The sequence below is a fragment of the Varanus komodoensis genome, unplaced genomic scaffold (assembly GCF_004798865.1).
Source record: "Varanus komodoensis strain SLA01 unplaced genomic scaffold, ASM479886v1 scaffold19, whole genome shotgun sequence".
Lineage (NCBI taxonomy): Eukaryota > Metazoa > Chordata > Lepidosauria > Squamata > Varanidae > Varanus > Varanus komodoensis.
In genome coordinates, this window is record NW_025335550.1 from 7,167,747 (window position 1) to 7,190,367 (window position 22,621).

The 22,621-nt window shown below is 44.0% G+C and overlaps 1 protein-coding gene across 6 annotated transcripts in view; it reads left to right on the plus strand.

Annotated features, from left to right (window-relative positions):
• Positions 1–22,621, plus strand: part of FTO (FTO alpha-ketoglutarate dependent dioxygenase) — a 233,243-nt gene that overhangs the window by 76,353 nt on the left and 134,269 nt on the right. Inside the window, exon 8 of one of the 6 annotated variants that reach the window (XM_044427734.1) lies at positions 10,081–10,425. The exons of the other annotated variants lie outside the window; for them this stretch is intronic. Coding sequence (XP_044283669.1) covers positions 10,081–10,113 — 33 coding nt within the window. The 3' untranslated portion in view covers positions 10,114–10,425. Of the gene's footprint in view, positions 1–10,080; positions 10,426–22,621 lie in introns of those variants that run through there. 6 annotated transcript variants of the gene reach the window in all.

Sequence of the window (22,621 nt, forward strand, 5' to 3'; positions counted from 1 at the left end):
TTTTAATTTTAGTCACCCAAGATTAGTACGTTATCATGCGCAACATCAAGATAAAGTTCTCGGCAAATTCAAAGGCAGAGTTACCATTTGAAAGAGGTTGTAGAAGCTTTGCTTTCTGGGTAGAATTTTGTTCTGAAAGACTGAACTCTCATGTGATGCTGAGAAAGCTTTGCCGAAGCTGTTCTGAGATTCAGCACAGAGACAATTTGTCTCCCAGGGTTTCATGCAAAACCTCACAAAACTGACATTTATTTTACCTATAAAAATGTTTAACGTTGCGTTGAAGATGGGGGAAGAGAGGAAAGATGTAAAGAGAGAGAGGACGAAAAATAGGAAAAAAGACCAAGGAGGAGACTGAGCCATTTTTTCCTTATTGCAAAAGAAAATGATTCACATTAAAATGGCATATTTTATTAGCAATGTAAGCAGTACGAAAACCTTAAAGGAAAAGGAGTTGACCAAGGAATCGCAGGTTTCGGTGGAGGTTTAAAAAGCAGATTTGCTTGTGTGCATTATTATTTTTAAATCATGGTGCATGGCATGGATCCCCCACCCTTTCATTTGACAGTCCATTTAACGATGGAGTGGTGTATTTAAAATGCCGTTGGCCTGGATGACCTTTCTTCACTTCAGTGCGCAAAGAATTGTTATTAAAATGTATCGGTTTCCTTGCAGTATCAGAATCTCAACAAATGTTCATTATGCTAGGTAGGCTAAGACCCAATTAATCCAGGCGATTTGTGGAGGAATTTGGTGTGGGGGCCGCGGCCCTGATTTTGCAAACCAAGGCAAAGCCTTGACAGAAGGGTAACCTTCAGCGCTATGAATGCTTTGTTTGCACAAAATATTGCGCTTGTCCGAGAGAAAGAGGCACACTTAGCCTCCTATTGCTTCATTAATATAGTAATTTGGTTTCATGCTGTCTGTCTGAGACAGACATGGCACATGCATTCTGAAACATGTTAATTATCCCCTGAAATCTTCCCCTGGAGTCACTCCCTGGTTTGTAGCCTTTTTCGTAAGAGCTCAGACACCTCTCTTGGCCCACCAGCCGCTCTCACGGAACGGTTGACGCTGGCTTGCCCGCTGCAGTGAGGACTCTGCTTTCTTGTTTTCTCCACTCTCCTCCTTTTCGGCTCTCCAGAGAACCTGCCCTATTGAAGGCAGATCTTGCTGTCTCTCGACTGCGATGCTCCGCTCAGCAACAAGAACTCTGAGCATTGCTGAGCATGCATGCATCTTGAAAGAAAGAGAGCAAAATGGACACCAAAGACCAAAGAGAGGGACACATGCACTAAATGAAATATTGCGCACATGCTCCCCCTCTCTGAAATGATCCTCCTCCCCTCCTTACAACAACCCTGTGAGGTATGTTAGGCAGAGTCAGGGACTGGCCCTGAGTCACCCCATGAGCTTGGTGGCTGAGTGGATTAGAATCCGGATCTCTGGCATCCCAGTTGAACACAGTAACCACCGCAGTGTGTTGGCTCCCTGTTTATGCACTAGCTAGCGTCAAACCAGGGGTTGTTTTTCTGCCCCTGCTTTGTTAAATCCCCCAACCTCTTTATTCCATGCTGCCTCCAAACAGTTGACTGTATTTGCTACTGAACTATTTTATTTATTATATTTATAACCCGCCTTTTTTCCTTTAAAGGAACTCAGGGCAGCTTTCTTAATTTTCCTCCTCCTCTCAATCTTATCCTCACAACAGCAACCCCGAGAGTTGCTTGGGCTGAGAGTCTTTGACTGGCCCAAAGTCAGCCACTAAAAAATAATGTACAAGTGTGTGTTTTTGGTTAAAATATGGATTGCATTTAAATATTTTTATATGTGTATGATTTTGTATTTATTGGCCCTGCACAGTCAGAGTTCTCAGTCATCCTGGAACGGTTAGTGTGTACAAGAAGATGGAAGTCTGAGAAGTAAAAGGAAGTATTTTTTCCTATTGTGGAATTCCCTTGTACAAGACAGAGTGGCCAGCCCCGGTTTGGATGGTTTTAAAAGGGGATCGGACAACTTTATGGAGGAAAAGGCATTGCTTCTGCTAATTCTGATGGAAATGTATTTCCAATATGGATGCCAATGGCCAGGAAACAAGGGAGTTAGGGGGCTGTTACCCATGTCCTGCTTGTGAATGCCCCCCCCCCCCAAGTGGCTGCTTGAACAATTAGTGAAGCCAACTAGATGAAGCTTTACTCCAATCAGTGTTCTACTCCTTTGATGTTACGGAGGAGCATTGGACCACCAGGTGAACTGGTTTCTCCTCCTTTAATTTCAGAAAAGTGCATTATTTTTTTTTTCATCTTCAGTCCTTAAAGTTACCATCCTATGCATGTTTAGGCAGAAACAAGCCCTCCAACTCCAAGCAGTCTTCCGTCAGCTATACCAGGACTATTTTTCTGTCTAAACATATACAGGATTGTGCCCTGATTATTTTAAAAAAAGAGAATGAGCCAGGCCTTCCCCTTTGCCCCTGGGGTCAGCAGAACTGAAGAGACTTGGGTTCGGATTATTTCTCTGATGAAAAGCTGATGCAACTCTGTTGGCCGTAAGAAAAAACAACACCACCAAAATCCGTACTTATGAGGCCAACTCAAAAGACTGAATGAATAGATAAATCAGAGATAGGCAAGCTTTTGAGCTTTTCAGTTTTCATCATCAAGGTATTGCAAAAAGCAGGCTGGCAGGAGAGAAGGTTGCCAAAGATTGGCGGCTTGTTGGCAGGGGTCCTGCATGGTTGGGGAATTAAGGTAATATGGGGAAGGAGTTCTGGAAGGCATCTTTTATTGTGATCTGAGTTGGCCTAAGACATGTACAGGATTGAACCGATGTTGTCCCGGGTGGAAGATTTCCTTCTTTGCAGCTGCTGGTACAGTTTTGGAGAGCATCACAGCTCTGGGAAATGGTCGGGCATTGTGTAAGAAGAAAGGGAAAGTGTGTGGGTTAAAAATTCTGGGCCTCAAAAGTTCTTAGAGCTTCCATGGACGCACTTCCAGATTTTTGAAAACAGAGCATCATGGTGATGCTAAAGACATAGCACATTTTATAAAATGACCAATGCACCAAAACCGTATCTTTCTCCACCATTCCTGCTGGAGAGCCTTTTCCTGCAACGAATTAATTTTAGTTAAGATTGAGTAAAGGGCCACATCAGTATTATTTTATTTTACGTTAATTGACTATTATGTTATTGTTATATTTAATTCATTATTGTTGTTGTTAAAATTGTTTGCATTCTGTAGAGTCAGTAAAATAAGACTCAAGTCTCAAATGTATTTTAAAAAGTCAGGCAATAAAGTACCAATTACCAAGTGTTCAACACATATCTGAGAGCAAGAAAAGAAAACTCCTGAATCATTAGTATTTCTATTTTCATTTGCAATGACTGCATTGTGCAGGACAACTTCAAAATGAGCTGAGTTGCAGACCAAAACCACAATTCTCAGGCACACTTTCTCAGACATTAGTAGTTCCCTTGCCTGGAACTTGCTGCCCAATTCTATATGCTTAGAACATTTCTAAATAAATGGCCAAGATTTGAAAAGGTTAATGTTTGAGGACAAGGAATATCTTTTTTTTTTTTTTTTTTGCTTATCCTAGATTTCAAAGAACACTGATTATAAGGACTGAGCATAAAACTGGGTTTTACACAGTGAGATGGGCAACAAGCTTTTTAAAAAAGGGCCTTAATTGAAAAGTTAAATTTGAGACATGATGTTAGTTTTCTTCCTTTTTCACCTGGCAGCCAGATTCGATTTGCACATTATTCCAAAACATTATGCCTAATGAATATGTTTTTAAGGACCTGAGCAATGACATTTTCAATCCCTTTAAATGCCTGAGAAAATGCAGCATTCGCTGGTTGCTGAAAAACAATGTTTTTTTTAAGGAATAAAACAGTCATCTACCACATATCCTTCATACAGATATATTTACAATTCTGAGCAAATTCAAAGCAAAAACAAAAATGCTTGCTCAAAGCACAAAGCGTTGTGCTTATGATTCTCTTTGAAGTGTTTTTTCCTCTTCTTTCTTTCTTTCTTTCTTTTTTTTCCTCTTTGCAATAGGATAAGGAAAATTTTTAGAAACTGTCTGATAGTGTTCAGGGTAAATACTTAAACCCCTTTAGAGAATTTCACACACAGATACTGTGCAGTAAAAAAAAAAGATACTTATGTTTCCTAAAGCTGCTACAGCCTAAAGCTTTGTACTTAAAGACAGAGGTGTTGAATAGAATTCTACCGAGGATACATCCAGTGACAATATCTGGAAGAAAATCAGAGCAAACCAATGGATAGCTCTTTCTTTTTCCTTTTCTTTTTTTTAACCCTTTGGTGAACCAGTGGCAATCCGTGTTGGTGAAGTCTGCTTCTTTCTCAAGCTGGAATTGATTTGAAAGGTGCCCCCTTTGACCTGGACGAAAAGGAACAGAACCATTCGTACCCCCTGTGCTGTGAATACAGGCTCCCTCGCTCTTGCGATGCCTGTGTAATTGCTTACTAAGCTGCTTTCCTGGGTTGCCCTTCCAAGAAGCAGAAATTAGGTATTCAGATTTATTTGGAAGATTCTGCATTTCATCAGAAACCTGACCGTGGGGTAACACTTTCCTTCCTGCCACTTTTATTCTCTACCGGTGTTTGGTTGCATGCGTTTTGTTGTCAGGTCCCTTCTGGTTGTCGGCTGCCTGCATTCTCCCCTGGGTGGGGAACATGGGCAGTGGTTGGGGATGATGGGAGTTGTGATCCAACAGCATCTCAGGGGCCAATGGTTCCCCAGCCCTGGTCTAGAATCCCTGATGGTGCTTGTGTGTTCTCCAAAGTCACTCAGCTGGTCCTGGGAAGGGCAGATGCAGCGAATCCCAGGCATTCTGCAGCTCGAGCCATCAGTGTCTGCTTTGCAAAGCCACCTGGTGTGTGTTCGGTGCAACGGCTTCTCCTCCCAGGGCTGGCACCACTACTGAAATCCCTGCTATAGTCTCCATTCTCTGCTTAGAGTCGTCAGTGGGGTGGCCGCTGCATGCTACTGCCTCCAGAACCCAAAAAGACTCTGTGGGCTGGAGGAATCCTGTGGGCCGGGGTTGGGCATCCCTGCTCTAGAAAATGCATGCTTGAATTAGCTGAGTCTCTTCAAATGAGGTGGTGGAGGGAGGAACTGGGTACGTAGAGCTCTTTGTGGATCTTTGCCGTGATAGCTAAACAGAACCTGCAGGGTCAGAGATAGCATTTCTATGATACAGATGTTGGAGGAGACGCACTTAAAAAGGAAAGCTTCATGCCCTGTTGTGAGCTTCCCAGAAATCTCTAGTTGTTACCTTTTGCAAACAGGATACTGGGACAGACAGATCTCTGGACTGCTCCACCAAATCTCTTAAAATTTCCCTGTTCTGCATGATGAAGCTTCACAACATGGTAACCAATGCAGAACCCCAATGGTTCTTCTAAGGCCATCGGCTTTCCTGTGATTTTGTAGAAGTAATGAGCAAATGTATTAGCAAGGCAGTAGGATAATGTGCTGGCCTTATGAAAAATATCTATTTTTTCCTTTATTATTTTACTAAAATAGCATGCACCTTTTTCAGGAAACCTTTAGTTGAGTGCAGTTTTCTGGGGCTCGCTTAAATGGGGGTGCTATGAGAATCAACCTAATTTTTATGTTGTTGGTCTGCTTTTAAATTGTACCCACTCGTTCCATGATATAAATTTAAATTTTTTTGAACCTTTGGGGAAACAGTATAGAATGACTGTTGTTGATGTTGTTCAGCCTGAGAACCCAGAACGAGGTGCCTGCTGCTACCAAAGCAAACATTGAATGAAGTATGCTTGCATGTGTGTGTGTTTATTTACTTATTTATTAATTTAAAACTTTTGCATGCTGTCACTTATGCATAGCATCTCAGGACAGCTTACAATCGTTAAAACAACCACAATAAAACAACAATCTTAACATAATAAATAACAATTAACAAAAAAATATAAGTTAAATAAAAGCAACTGATAAACTTTAAAATTAGTTTTTAAAATAACAATTAAATAAAAAGGTTTTAACCTGGTGCTGAAAAGAATATAAACTCGGTGCCAGGTGAACCTCTCTGGGCAGTGCATTCTACAATCTGGGTGCCACCACAGAGAAGGCCCTCCTCTGAGTAGATGTCCTTTTGACTTCCTTCAGGGAGGGTTCTTGGAGCAGGGCCTCTCCCGCAGATCTTAAGGGGCATGAGGGCATATAAGGAAGGTTGTTGTTGTTGTTGTTGTTCCCTGTTCTGCTTTCTAAACTCATGATACCTAGGACACGGTTTCGTTTCCTGGATTCAGTTAGGGTTGACATGAAACAATGTCATTGAGCAGTAAAAATGACAACTGCCATCAACAGACTTCCAAGTGCTGTGAAGTGGAGGAACATTTTCAAGCACACAAATTCCCTCTCCAATTTTGCAAAATGTGAGCCCCAAGTTCTCACTTTCTAGGATTTCTAGGCTGTATCCAAGAATTGGAGGGCAACCTAACTCTCTCCTTATGTGTGACACCTGTCCCAGGTGTGGGAAAATGATCAATTTAGCAAGGATCACCTGGAACTCTGGAGCATTCACTCGATCCCACACATTTCATTTTTCATTTTTCAAGACAAACGTCTCCATGCTGGGGTGTTCAACCAGACCATTCAGGAAATATTTCTCTCTGATGCTTCTCATCTTTCTGCTCACTTTCTGTCTGGATGTATCAACAGCTCAGCATTCATCCTTTAGCAAATGTTGACCCCCACATGCAGAGTCTTTTTCTGTATCTCCGGGTTTTTTTTCTCTGCTACTTCTCACCAAACAATGAATAATTTAAAATTAAGGTGTTGTTATTGGGGTGAAGAGGTAAATGCGCACAGATGTTCCATATGCCAATACTCTCAATCACATATGCATGTAGGGCTTACAGTGCAACCCCCTTAGATTTTGGAAAATGTGAATAATTGGGAGACTCAGCCCCTTAAAGATTGATTCGAGAGTTGCCTTCAGTTCCAGCATTTTGAAGCAAGCCAAATGTGTGGTGTAGTGGTTAAGAGCAGGGGACTGGGACTCAGACGACCTGGGTTCTAGTCCCCACTCAGCCATGGAGCCAACTGGGTGACTTTGGGCCAGTCATAGACTCTCAGCCCAACCTACCTCACAGGGTTGTTGTTGTGGGGATCAGATGGAGGAGGAGAATGATGTAAGCTGCCTTGAGCCCTTTGTAGGAAAAGGCAGGATATAAATAAAAAATAAAAATAAATAAAAATAAATAAAATGTGTCGGCACCTAAGTAAAAGTGCGCAAAGTTGGTACCGATTTCTTTCTGTAACTTCCATTTTAGAGCCTGTAACTGAAATATGGCTTGGAATGAATTTGCCTCTCCTGGTGCTTTCTGGTTGTTTTGGACTACAGCTCCAGCCAGTCTGGCCAGTGGACAATGGGAGCTGTAGTTCAAAGCATCTGGAGGACCCCCAGTTAGGGACAGCCATATGTAGCGGGGACAGTTGGCTTGACTGCCAATGCATGATGCTCCCTCTCCTGTTATGGGAGATATTTAGCCCCGGAATCCTTCTCCAAGGCCCTTTGTCAGGTGCTGTTTCTTCCCCATGCCTCCTGCCACTTAGAAATCCTTAGGGAAGGGAAGACAGGACAAGCAAGGCACCGCACTGCCTTGTCCCGCTTGTCAAAGCCCTTTACCTTCCTTGCACCAAAGGGAAAGATGCCGTCGACGAAATGGTTAAACAAAAAGAAGTCCAACCCTGGCCATCTCTGGCTTGGCTTCTTGCAGGAGCAATTATTGTTAGAGATTTCTCTCTGCGATATTAACTTTGGAGTCTGCGTGTCTGGAAGCGGCTCAGGCAGTTGGTTTTAAATCGAACAGGCTATAAGAACATCCTTGATGTGGGCTGAAATCAAGATGTCTTTCGGCTCCCCACCCCATCTGCGACACCGTCTTCTTTGCTTTTCTGCACTTAATATCGCAAAACTGTTTGCATGCACAAAGACACCATTCCTGGCTGCCCCTCCCCACCAAAGAAGGAAGACGAATTCTTGCACTTTCTTTTTAAAAAGGTCTAAAAGGCAAGTCCAGGCGCTTATCTTTGTCTCTCTTGGTGCAAGGGTGCTGCACTGTGTCTCATAAAGATTTCTGGCACAGTGAGAAAACCTGGTCAATTTCAGATTCTTTCTTGGGACCTGTCTGAAGTGTTGACAAGCGGCTCGCCTGAATATTAATACACTCTCCATCATCAAAAGCTGTTGCATACCCAAAGGATGAGAAATATTTTAATCAGCTTTCAGCTTGTCTAGCAAGAGTCAGTTTATTCCATTGGGATTATACATTCGTGCGCACATTTTATTTTTTATTTTTGGTCTCCGCACACACGCGCACACTCCCCCCACCCCTTCTTTTGAAAATTGGAGTAAAGGAAGCAAAATTTCGTTGTTTTCTTGGGCTGGTTTGTCATGATTCAATTACCAAATGTAAAGCCAAATTTTAAGGAATGTGTTTTGGTTGGTTTGTTTTGTTATCTCCCCTTTGCCCACCATCCTTTTTTCCTCGAGATGCAAGATCAAGGAAAGACACTGCAGATCAGGCAAAAGCTGTGCTTTGGACACCTCCTTTGTGCCGCCATCATAACTTGGTCCAGAGGTTAATCTGCGACCTTCCCTGTCTCAGAGTGAGGACTGCTTTAGTTAATTTAAAATAGGGCTGTGTAGCCTCTAACCCATGGGGTTTCCCCCATCCAGCCCACACCCCTCATCTGCTCTTTTTCTGCAATCAGAAATTTTTATTTATTTTTATTTATTTTTCGATTTATATCCTGCCTTTTTCCTACAAAGGGCTCAAGGCAGCTTACTCTCCTCCTCCATCTTATCCCCAGAATTTAAACTTTGTTTGTTTGTTTGTTTATTTAAAACTTTTATATGCCATCTTCACATGCCTTGGCATCTCAGGGCGGCTTAAAGTGCTGCAGCTTATTTCTGAGAAAATACTCGGACCCTTTGTCCTACCAACTTTCTATGGTGTTAAATCATATTTGGCTTTGCCCACAATTGGGATATGCCCCCATGGGGTTTTTCACGTTTTCTAGTTTGGCTGGAGAATATTTTGCAGCTTTGGATTAAGATTTAGGTTTACTCCTCACAATGCAGAGTGTTATGAGGTATAGAGATGCTTGAACACATGTGCCTCGTATAAGCATACTTGTTGGGGAACTGGGACTGCCCACAGTTCCTTGTGAATGGACAACTGTGTCGGACCAGATTTCTAGTGGTGTAATGTGTGAAACTACAACATGACAATGGTTTCAGATCCTGGTGCTTGCAAGTTGCTTGAGGAACTGGCCATGAATCCTGATGTGAGCAGATTCCCGTTTCTCAGGCGGATGTGTGGATCAGACATTTAATCTTCCATTGGCTTTCACAGTTACTGAGTCTTCTGATGCAGCTTTTAGCTAAAAAAAGAGACACCAGCATTTCACAACTGGGCATTCTGGGAAAAATAGTTTGACAGGCGTGTTTCAGTGTGAATTTTCATACAGAGAGGAAACGAGCAGGATATGGGGAAGTGAACAGACTTCAGGGTAATTGGAATAGCAATACAGCCAAGAAGGCAGGGTGACCACTCCAGGCTGCTGCCTGAACTTTTAAGGACTGAACCTGTTCTGGAGATGGAGCTCAGCATCATGGATAGCTTCTTTAACATTCTGACTGAAACCCAGGGTGGGTACACCACCCACCACCATGGAAGCCCCCACCTCTTATAGGAGAAGACCTGAGACATAATAAGCTGCTGTTCTTGATGTGAAATAGGGTGTTGTCACTATTGTTGTTAGCCCAACTTTCCAGGAGCCCAGAGAAGGTAGATGGCAAGGTGGGCTCAATATGGATTGACACCCCTGACCTACGTCGATAAGTTCTATCTGCAATAAGGGTGACTTATTTTATTGTTAATTTGTGGTATGTATTATATTTTAATTTTATGTTGTGAGCTGCCCCGAGGCTTCGGCGAATGGGGCAGCATAGAAATGTTTTAATAAACAAATAAATAAAAATCCCTTCTTCGATTGCCTCCCATGTAGACAGAATTGATGGCTCCGTCTTCCCATTGGTAGAGCGGCTGCAGCAGTTGTCTTCCATTGGTGACCTCCAGTCTTGGACTGCAGCTGCCAGTGTTCCTGACCATTGGCCCTGTTGGTCGGCGTTGATGCAAGCTAAAGTCCAAGACCTCTCAAGGGTGCCAAGTGGTGGAAGGCTAACACAGGGTTGCATCCCGTGCTAAATGTTATCGAAGTGACAGGATCAGGTTCTTGGCCACAATGCCAGCCACCAAACGTAGCCACTTTAATTGTGGGAATGAAATGAGTGGAGGAACACACGGGCTGTAATTTGATCCTTGATGGAAGGCAGGGGTGTAAACAAATGCAATTGGGAAATAAAAAAAGATGCTAATGACATTGTTCGCACCCGCCCATACGGATACCAAAGAAGCGATGGTTTTGAATTTTGTGCTGCTGAGGCGCAGATTGAGAAACACGAAGGTAGCCTGCATTCAGCAAAGACAGGTCTCTTCCTTTTTCAGAAAGCAGACACTGTACAGGGATCGGGGAACACTCTGGCCAGTTGGCCCATGGAGGCCCCTTTGGTTAGAAGAGCCTCATAGAAGTTCCGTCCTGCAAACAGTTGGGCCAACTGATGTCCCTCAGGCTGCAAGTTTAAGGCCCATTTAGTGTCAGATTCCTGAGACTGGGTGCCAATCCACTGTTCAACTGAAATCAACAGGACCTTGAATTTAATTTACATTAAAATGCTATGGGGTGGGACCGTTCATTTACACACAAAAGGGAGGGGGTGGTTCCCCCCCCACATTGGTTCATTTCGTTTTCAAAGTGGGGGTGTCTAAGGTTGTTGGTGGTGCTGGGAGTGGGGAAGAACCTCTTCGCAGGTGACTGTGGCCACCTGCAACTGCCATGGTCAACCAGAAGCTTCTCATTACGTGGAGCTTTTTCCAGGCGATACCCTTGGAATGGGCACATGGTCACACTGTCAACAATCCAAGTCAATTCAACTAAATTTGTAGATCATGGCCAAGTGGAATTAAACAAAGAGGGAACTTTTTGTCCAAGTACCATAAACATCATTGATTTCACCCAGAAGAGGAGAGATTCTGTTTGTAAGATGCATGGAAATATAATGGATTTAAATTCAGTCTAGATAACATGGCTGGATAATTTCTGCAGCTGTCTCGCATTCAAAGGTTGACAGGTATTAAGTATTTCTGAATAAGGCATAATCTTGGAAAAGAAGTTAGGCAGCTTGAGAAAATGTGCATGAATTTAAATATTAAGCCATCCTTGATAATGTCACAAAAGATTCAGGCCTTTCAAAGTGGCAGAGTACATTAAAGAGGTTCTCTTCTTAGTATCTCCCACTGTTTGTGCCATTGAACAGTGCTAAGATCTTGCTTATATGAGGTGTTACAATTTCCTGATGACTGCTTATATTATTTATGATGCAAAGAGTGTTAATCCTGTGGCAGTTAACACCCAATGTGGCTCAGCAGCATGGCGGTGGTCAGAGCGTGCTCGGGTGTGCATTCCTCTTGGGCTGCACCTCCTTTTCCTGCTTTTGGGCTCAGCATTTCCTGTTTGACTTGCCGATTGATGCGTATTCTTATTTCATCTTTTGTGCAATGACTTGCTTAGAAGCTTGCTGGCGTTTTGAGTCGGTCACGCACAAGCAACTTCTTTGACCATAAGTAATATGTTGTCTAATCAGCACCAGATGTCATCAGATAAGAAAGGGTGGAGAAACACTTCCATGTAAAAACAAACACACAAACAACCAGACAAACACACAGAGAATCCCCTCTTTTGTCAATTACTTCTGCAATAATGCTTTGAAAAAGAATGTTTATCACTTCATTTATTTCATATTGAATTATTTTGTGCTCCCCTCCCCTCCCCTCCCCAAATGACTTTGTTCTGTCCTCAGTGGTGTCCTCATGGACAAATATTCTTATTCATCGTGCAATCCTGATTAATTGAGTTGGTTCATGTGACTAACCCAGAAAGCATTGCCCTCACTCTCAATTGACGTCATCTCCATTTTCAATTTTATTTCTGCCTTGCTGTTGGATCCAGAAGGACCCCTGATGCAATAAATGTACAATAATACTGCACAAAAAATGGGGCTGCTTCCATTTTCCCAACACATAGTATTGTTTGGAGTGTCCCTGCAATGCCCAGTTCTCTTTAGAGGGTTCAGACGGATGAGCTAATCACAACCAGGATGATCTTCCACCACATACCGAATCTTCCAACTTGCTATGTAGCATCCTCCCTTTTACTGTGTAGTCCCCAACTGGATGGGATAACCCACATGACTAATGCAAGAAGCAAACATTAGGAGGGAAAAATTAATTAATTCAGAAAAACCTGGTCTGCTCTAGAATCCACAGGAGAAAAATTGGGATTCATTTGAATCTGTTACACGTTTCTACAAGAGATGGAACAAGGGCGATGAACGTGCCTCTTGTTTCCTGCTGGAGCCACATTCTGCTTCAGCTTCCAGCCATCCATGGCCCACTGACATTCTGTCCTCTCCCTCACCACACGACAGAAATGCTACCCAGTTCTATTGACATCCCTAATTCTAAGCCACCTTGGAGACAGGTGTAGAAAACGATGCATGGTGTGGAGAAAGTGAACAGGCAGAAATTTTCCCTCCATTTCCCAGAATGCTGGAGCCAGGGGTCATCCCATGAAGCTGGTTGATGGGAGACAACAGGACAGATAGAAAGCACTTTTCTCCCATGAGTGTAGGAGAGCAGCTTGCTTTGGGGAGGTCTCAGAGGCAGAGAGACCTCAGAACTAGCTAGCCTCCTTCCCTTGTGGGGAACAGAAATTCACTGGTGAGTGAAGAGTTTCCATTTTCACACATGTTAAATAGTGAAATTTGCTGCCACAAGATGTAGCTGTAGTCACCGATAAAGACTTATCTGTAGAGGATTTGTAGAGCGGAATGGTTACTAGTCATGAGGGCCATCAATTCCAGTATTAGAGGGAAAACACTAAGCAATCAGGAGTTGGGAAAAGGAGAACTGGCCAGCAGGGGAATCACAAAGTGCTTCTGCACATCCGCTCCTTCCATTTGGTCTTGCCCATTTCTGGGATGCAGTCCTTGGAAGCACCTCCAAGAGGTTATGCACCCCTCCTTCACAATTTCCACTTACCCCAGAGATTACCCATGCTCTCTTCTCTCTCGCCAGAACTCATAACATCTCACTCAACACGGGCAGCAAGCAAAGCCATCCTCCCAAACCCTCATGGTAGATGTTCTTGCTAGCTTCTTGACCTTCAGTCTCCCTCTTCAGTGGAAGAAGGGATAGGGGCCAGGCCATACCGAATATCCCCAAAATGCTGCTTGCTCCTGGCCTGGCTGAGCCCTTTGTAAAACAAGATAAGAGTTTCTCTGTGTCAGCTGTGCACACACACGCACGCTTTTTTCAGGGCATCCTCTTTAAATCCGTCATTAGTAAAGCTGGAATTTATTTGGCTAAATCGCATTAAAGATTTATTTTGGTTAATTAACCTGGTTAAGGAAACACAACACCTTCCTGATGAAACAAAGGCCACTTGCAGGAGGCACTGTAGCAAATCCGTTCCAGATTTACAGCGTAGCCCACGAGTAACTGGAGACTCGGTTTGCAAATGTTTTTCCAGAGTTAAAGGATGCGAGGAACTGCCAAAATGGCTCATTTGCCACCAACTGTTCCAAAAAGCCTCTCTTGAAGCTCCAATCTTACTGTCTGCTGGCTAAACTGGACTTGTCCAGATGTCCCACAACTCACAATGAGCCTGAATGTGCTCAGCTGCCCTGTCGATGCGACCCATTTCTGACATTTGCACGCAGTGCTTTATCCTGTTCCTCACAACCAAGCTCAGATCTTTTCCAAGACGGAACCACACATTGTGTGTACAAGGCAGCTTTCCACCAAAAACAACAAATGTGTGTTGAGTTTCCCTATTTATTGTGTGCTAGAGCTCATTTGGTTCCCTGTTGCAATTGGATCATGCATTTCCTCCACCTTTGACAGGTGCATATGGTGCCATGTGGTGGAGGTGGAGAAAAGGGCCCTGCGGTGTCAGGACAAGGGCTAAGTTTTGCTATGTACACAAGCTCTTTCGGGGGCCATAGAGGACGTCGAATGCATCGTCCTTTTCCCATTCACCAGAATGCTCCATTTATTCCCTTTCTATGATGCAGTTCTGGATTTCAGGGAAGCATCGGTGCAGTTTTTCGTGTGCCACCTTCCCAGCTCTGAGCATGACCTCTGCTTCTGCCCCTGGATCTGGGTACTGGGGCATCAGGGACTCCCAGCCTGGTTGTGATGCTTCTGCAGGTTCAGATCAGTCTCTGAGAAACCCACAACTTTTTCTGCTCTCACAACAGCCTTGGGCTAACCAGATTTCACAGTGGCTTCACTCTCTTTTGGCCATCCACAACAGAAAACGGGACTCTTGACCAGATGGCCCATTGGACTGATCCAGGAGGGTATTTCTTCCATCTTTACAGGAGCTTCTATTTCCCCTTATCAGCTAAATGGATCTAGAATTGCAAGACCTGCAGCAATGACGTTACAGCCAAGTCTTATTTTTTCATCTCAGGACTAGGTGGCTTTTTTGCTAGATTGCCTGCTTCTCCCCTTTGCCTCACATACAAGTTCTTGTTTCCGTGTCTGCTAAGCAGTCTCTGGAACAAGGCTGAGCTTTGCAAGCCCCCACCTGCTCTCTCTGTCTTGGATCAAAACCGAAACCTGGGAAGACTCTCAGGAGCTCCCTCACTCCAGCCCCCAGTACGCTACCCTTGCTCTTCCTGCAGATTTGTGGTGACCTGGAAGCAGCAGCAAAGTGACTGCTCAGAGACAAAGAGGAAAGCTTTAGCAGCCATTCCCAAGCCATCGGATACTGAAGCAAAGTGAAAAGAAGGCAACGAACGTGTTTGCGCACTGGTTGGACTCGCTGGAGGAATACCATTTTCTGAGCTTTGGATTGGTTTGGGAAACATTTTTATAGCCTCCCCGCTCCCCTGGGAACTGCACAAAATTCCTAGTCCAATCCAGGGAAAGCCTCAGAGAACTTGCCTGTCTTTTGAGAATTTTTCTGAGAATCATCCTCGTGTCCACCCCCTTACCTGACCAACCCCAGTATTCAAAACATCTGTCATTTATTCCCGCGGGACCAAGGGAAGCTGCAGGTTCTCTACTTTGCGGGCTTGAAAGAAACATCTTTACGCTTCAGGCAATTAGCTCCAATGTGCAGGACAAAAAGCAGACTGCCCATTCCTCTCTTAGTTGTGCTTTTACCCAGATAAGTGCAAAAGCATGCCTTTACAATGTTGCATTGCGGTTCCCAGCATGATTTTCTGTTTAAGGATATTTTACTGCCATCTGCCAGTCCACCACTGGTTTGTGGTTAGTTGTATTTTCTAGTACAAATATGAGACATTCTTCATGGGCCTCCACCTGCCCCCTCACTTCTTCCTTCTTGCCTCCTAACTTCCAGTTGAATTTCATTAGTTGTGCTCATGCTTATATGAAGGTGAACTGTGCTTCTTTCTTTTCCTGGTGAGCTTGGGAAAGGAGAGGGAGAAAGATTGATGGGGCTGAACATGACTTCCCCAAAACCATAGAAATTACAAACACAGGAGATAACTTAGATAAAAGTATTTGAAATGTGTGATGAGGACAATTTGGGCTCATCTCTGGACTCCCTAAAACTGAGTCATCTTTATTATCTATCCAGAACTTTTACCGTGCATGGAACACAAGGAAGAGTTCTCTTCCCCAAGGAGCATGCAGTGGTAAATTTTGAAACAGGGAAAACAGCAGAAGGACAAGAGGGAAGTTGCTGAAGCCATAAATGAGGAGAAAGTATGTTATGATCTCAGTTCCATGTGCTTAGGCTTAGTTGCAAGTTTGTTTGCAATCGGGCATGGGGCGTAGGTTGGGACAGGCCCCCATCTCTTGGGGAGGGGGAACACATTTGGTTATTTTGCGAGAGTATCAAGGGGTCTCTCGGGAAATGGTTGGTCTGGTGGGAGTTTGCTCATTCTTACACTGCCAGCCATGTTGGGCAAGGTACAAAACACTCAATCCCCAGAAGGCAACTGTGAACTCCAGAAGAAAACTAAGTGGCCCAGGAACCAAAGTCTAAAGCAGAGGGTTGGAGCTCTAAAACAAGAGCACTCCCTTTCACTCAGATAAAGACAAGAGTGGCTTTTTGCATGAGGTATGTCTGCAACATTTTGCAGGAGAACCTTTTGTGAGAGCGCCTGTGTTTATTTGTCAGGAGTCTCCAAAGCCCATGTTTTTGCCCATTTATTGGACCCCTGCACTTCCTAGCAGACCGTGTCTGCATATTTTGGATGACCACTCCCATGATCCCTGTGGGTGGGGATTATGGGAGTTGTAGATGGAAATATCCGCAAGGCCTCACATTCTACGAACTCCTGTTCCTTGGACTGCCCCACCCAAATGCAGCCAATCGAAGCAATCGTGAAGTAAAGCCTTTTCAGTGACTGTAAAAGGACAATAGGCGCATGTTGGGGAATCATTCCAGATTCATGGAGAACTTTTCTTTTCCTGAATGAGTGTGACTCCAAAGCCCTGGTATCATAGAACAGTAGAGCTGGAAGGGACCATGAAGGCCATCAATCCAACCCCCTGCCGTTGCAGGACACCATGTTACACCATCCCACTCAGGTGGCTGCCCAGTTTCTTTTTGAATGTCTGGTGTGGGAGAGCCCACCACCTCTCTGGGCAGCTGGTTCCACTGCTGTATTGCTCTGACCATGAGGAAGCTTTTCCTGGTGTCCAGCCTGAATCAGGGTTGTCACAGCTTGAACTGATTATTCTATGTCCGACACTCTGGCATCAGCAGGAAGAGATCTTGACCTTCTTCTTTGTGACAGCCTTTGAGGTACTTATAGGGGGATTTCATGTCCCCCCTCAGTCTTCCCTTCTCAAGGCTGAACATGCCCAGTTCTCTCAGTCCCTCCTCATAGGGTAGTGTTTCCAAACCCTGGATCATTTTTGTTGCTCTCCGCTGGACCCTTTCTAATTTACCTGCATCTTTGATTCCTTGATCTCTACCAACCACCTCCATTTTTGTTGTTTCCTTGCAGTAAATAAGTGGTCATTCTAGGCTTTATCACAGAGCTGCCCTTGTAAACCTTCTAGCATTGTATCTGCTCAAAATGTGCCAGATAATTTTTCACATCTCTGTCTGGAGTAGGAGCATTGAGGGAAGAAAACTTCTTGAGATGATATTGCTGTTTTATGCTGAGTGGAAAGACCCTCTGAGGCTATTTCTTTCAAGGAAGTTCTCAACCTGACACAATAAACATCAGGCGACTGAATTCACCTAATATATTCTTAATCTCAAATAGGGAGGAAAAAATGAAATGTGAAGCGATTCCCACTGGGGCTGCTGTAAATCTTACAAAATACATACGCTTTCTGTTTCAGCATACATCAAAGAGAGGTGGCTCAGGAGATTAGAATATGTTTTTAATCTTAGTTTGATGAGCAAAACTTTCACTGTAATATTTATTATGAGTAGCTTCGCTTCTGCACCCTCTTCCCTTGTTCTGTTTATACTCGGCTTCCTGGACTTCCTGCCGAAAAAGAGTAGGAAGTATCACTTTCACAAAGCCCAATGATAGCACTGCGTTTGTTCATTTTTTAAGCCCAATTGTGGGTCCACGTGGCAGATACAAACTTTCCTTTTATTGTGCTCGCTCCCCAAGGGAACTGCTGCCTCCCAATAGCTTCCCATGAATGCTTTCCATTTGTGGAGGCGTATTGGTGGGTTCGGGTGTCTACTGTGGGAGGGATCAATCAGCCAGAGGAATGTAGGGCTGGAAAAAGTCACCAGTCTCGTTTTTCTTGTTTCCTTCGCCCTTCTCTTTAGCTGCATATGGTTTTGCTCTGGGGCTGTGTCATGGGAGTCACCGACACATCACATGGTGGGTTTTGATCCTTTGCTAAACCAGGCTTGGAGATGCCTCCCTCCATGCGAGGCCTTGTGGAGCAGCTTCCGTGCCTTCAGCAGGACTTTTCCTGGAATAATGTGAATGCAGGGAGGATCTCTATCAAATCTCGTGTGTCTTTAAGGCACAGGTAGGGAAACTGACCCGGGGACCAAATCCCTAGGTGGCTGAGCCCTGTTCCTTTGCTTTGGATGGAGGTTTTGCACAGTGTATAGCTAAACAATGGAATTCGCTGTCATGGGAAGTGATGATGGGTACCAAATGGGGTGGCTTATAAAGGGATTGGACGGATTCATGATAAGGACACTATCAGGGCCAGTAGCCCTGCTGGCTATGGGCTATCTCCTTCACCAGAGGTGGCCTGGCTGCATACATTAGTTGCCGAGGAGCTTGAGTGGGTGGAGGTCTTGCACCCATCCCGCTTGAGAGATTCTGCTGGCAGCTGGTTTGCCACTGTATGTTTGGCGTGCTAGACCAGATGGGCTTTTGATCTCATCCAGCTGGGCTTTTCTTCTGTTCTCAGCCACCAATCCTTGGGCGAAGTCTTAGTTTTTGAGCTGCCTTCCCTCCTCTTCTAGAAGTTTGACGTGCTGCTAAGGTTTAGGGATTGGCCGCAGGTGCTTTAAGCTAAAAACTCTAGCATGTTGGGAGAGAGGGGGTCATTGCTTTTTACCACAACCCTTTTGGCCTTCAGCCCACTTATCCCTGTAATGTACCCCCTGAGAGCTTTTGCAAGAAGCTTCATAGTGCAGAGCACCTTTGCAAAAAGAAGTTCTCGGGTTTAGTGCCTGAAATGAGACGGAAGAAGAACCATTAATTTGTAGGGCCCCAAGTTCCATCCCTGCAGTTGCTTGCAACAGCGATCACTGCAGAAATTCTCTTCTGGGAGAGCTACTGCCAGCAAGAGTCAGTACTTCTGATCTAGGGCATCAAGGGTCTAGTTTGACATAAGACATCTTCATATTCTTTGGCTGTGGGATGTGAGACATGGAATAAATCTTCATTCTTGTCATCATCATATTCTGAATGAATGTGGGGGGATAGCTGCTTTGGAGCAAGAAAGTAGGCATGTCAAGGAGAAGGTGGAAGCATGGTGTGTGAGGCTGTGTAGGTTTGTAGGCTTCTCCAACCGAACCAGAACTTTCTCCCTTTTGGTGTTACATAGTTCTAGGCTCCGATCTCTAATGTCCAGTCTCTTTAATTTCCATGTGTCCAGTCATCTGTGGCTTTCGGGAGACACAGAAATGAAAATCCATAAAATATGACTTCAGGAGAACATGGAGAACCAGTGCTGTGTAATGGTAGAGTGCTGGACTGTGGCCCTGGGAGATCCCGGTTCTAGTCCCCATTCAGCCATGAAACTCACTGAGTCAGTTTAGGCCAGTCACTGCCTTTTAGGATTGTTGTGAAGATAAAATGGAGATAAGAGCTATGTAAACTGCTTTGCAAAGGAGAAAAAGTGCCATATAAATGTAGTGAGTAGATAAAGTTGTCGCCACCTAAGCGCTGTTGAGTATCTTTATACTTCTTCCACCCTGCACAGAGATGGAGGGACCCTGTGTGTAGTGTTCCCATTCTGTGGCCCTCTAGTCAGAATGAATTTCATTTCTCATCATCCTCATCTATAATGGCCATTGGAAATAATCATAATTACAGTCCTCTACATCCAGACAGGAACAGGCTGGGGAAGGCTGGTTTGTACATACACCATTGGGCCCAAACCAAAATTTGAATATCTTGACCTAGATTCTCCATGTTACTGGTTGTGTCCAGATAGGAATTTCCCTGTACTCTGGACTGACTTGGTAGCAAAATTGCAGACCTCTCTGGCTAAACCCCTGGTGATAATTACAAAAGCAACATTACATCTATATATTTATTGACATTTTAAAATATGTTAAATATACTGGAGAGAAAGAGGGAGAAAGATGAACAAATGAGCACAACATATCCAAAGAAAAGCAAACATTCAGTCAAAAAGAGGAAAAAGTAAAACTGATAAAGTAACATGAATAAAGTGAAACTGGGAAATAGATGAGAATACCCAACACTGAATTATTGGTATCCATGGCTGATAGGTCACATGGAGGTAAAATCAGTCCAACATGTTTTATGTTTCACAGCATAGCTTTAACTGATGGATCTTGGTTGATTAATGCAATAAACGAGAACCATTTATTACTTGTGTTTTTGTCATCTTGGAACAGTTCATGGAAACATTGCCGTACAGGTAAGCATCAAGCTGTACCTATCCTCATCTTTCCAATGCTTTCCATGGAAGCCTGCTTTTTTCCTGAATTAAAATTGGAAGCATGCACATTTATCCTCCAGATGGCCTTTGAGAAATGCATTTGGAAAGAGCGATTGCTCCCTCGTTTACATTCTTCCAGTACCCTACTCCAGGTTGATACTGCTCTTCTGCATTCAGAAGAGTTTTCTATGGCTTCCGGCCTCAAGAAAGAAATGGAGGTTACTTATTGTGGATTCCTTTTCTTTTTGGCCAACAAAGGACACTCTTTCTGGCTGCAGCCAAAGCTTAGACTTGGTGTATCTGGATCCATATTGATTTCTGGCTGTGTGATATGAACTGTTGAGTGTTGAAGTCAATAGCATCTAGAAGGTCACAAGTCAACCCCTCACCCTGCTAACACTGCTACTATCAATAGTAATGATATCTACGACCGTCACCCTGTTAGAGCGGAGAAGAAGGGGAAGAGCTGTAGTTCAGCAGTAGATTGCTGATTGGCATGCAAAAGATTTTCGGTTCAATCCCGAGCTTCGCCAGGAAGATACTGCCAAATATTGACCTAGATGAACCTGTGGATGATCTCTGAATAAAGCAGCTAAGTGTCCAGTGTTGGAACACGTTCCTCCTGGTGTCCCTGTATGAATCACGGTTCTTGGCCTGCCACCTGGCTGCAAGGAGGCAAGCCCAGAGCACTGACTCATGACGGGATGCAGCAGGCACCCTGCTGTGCTTCTCCGTGTTGGTGATGATTAACTGCTGCAGGCACAGCCGGTGGAGGGATATGTTAGAATGAGCTGAGACCCACAGACTTAAAACCAGATCACTGAATAATTTGGAAATACACAACAAATCTCCTCCCCTGCACTTGGAGTTTTGGAATTGTAAGAATCCTAGAATCCTAGAATAGTAGCGTTAGAAGGGGCCAAGAAGGCCATTGGGTCCAACCCTTCTGTTGGAGGACACCACGTTATACCAACCCACTCAGATGGCTGTCCAGCTTTTTTTTAATGTCTCCAGTGTGGGAGAGCCCCCCACCTCTCCAGGCAGCTGGTTCCACTGTTGTATTGCTCTGACAGCAAGGAAGCTTTTCCTGATACCTAACCTGAATCTGGGTTGTTGCAAGTTGAATTGATTATTCCGTACCCTGTGTGTGATTCATTCATATTTGGTGGGGAACCCTTTGGGGGATTGCTGATTTAGATTTGCATAGGGTACAAGAGCAATGGGCTTATATTCCTCCTACAGTAGCAGAGATTGAGTCCGGAAAAAAGCATCTGCAAGGTCAGGAAAATGTATTCCGGATCAAGAGGTCAACAAGTTTGTGTGGAACTAGCTGTTGCTGCAATCTTCTATTAAGTGAAAGTAGGAGGCATCTAAGATTTTGCATCTTTTCTGTTTTCCTTCTCTGCTTGGACAAGGCAAAATTTGTGCACACTCATCTATATCCCATACTTTGTTTTTGCTTCTCCCGACAGCTTTTGCCAAAATGAAGAGCTCGTGCTTAACAATAACTACAAAGAAGCCAAAAAGGAGTGCCCAGATGGCTTTACCTTGTAAAGCAGTAAAGCATATTACACGAGAATACTAGTGGGCATAAATCGGACAATCTGCTCCTTCCCTCCCTCCCTCCCGCCCTCCTTTTGTTTGGGTTTTTCTTAATAAACACTTAAAATATTCAAGTTGTCGGAATAAAACAGGCACCATCTTTAGAGGTCAGATGGAGCTGAAACTGGGACAGCTGTCCGACAAACATCCTAGATTGTTTTTAATTGTCTTCCCTTTCTCCAGCAGCAGTAATTCTTGTTTATATTGTCAAGAGCTCTTTTCCCCCAGTGCAAGGGCACTATTCTCTGAGGTCGCATGCTTAACCCCATCGCATGGCTACAATATAAATGCCCCCCCTTTGTTTTCGTTAATGTGTCTCCAAAGCTATATGCAGGCAGGATGCAGGGCAGAAGCGTTTGCAAGGCTTAAATAACTTATTGTTTAAAAAAAGTCACAAAAGGGAGCATATTTTTTGTCTCCATCCTGTGGTCGGTCAGTGTTAGTCTTGTGTGTCCAACAGCAAGTCAGTTGATTGATTTGCCAGTGGAGAGGGTCTTTGTTTGCCATGTTGATCTCTTGACCTGGAATATATTTTACTGACCTTACAGATTTCTTTCTTTCTTTCTTTCTTTCTTTCTTTCTTTCTTTCTTTCTTTCTTTCTTTCTTTCTTTCTTTCTTTCTTTCTTTGTAAGTGGCTTTCATCACTGAATACTTTCAGAACAACAGAAATAACTAAGTTGAACTTGTTTTCTGCATTAACGCTTACAGTCCTCTT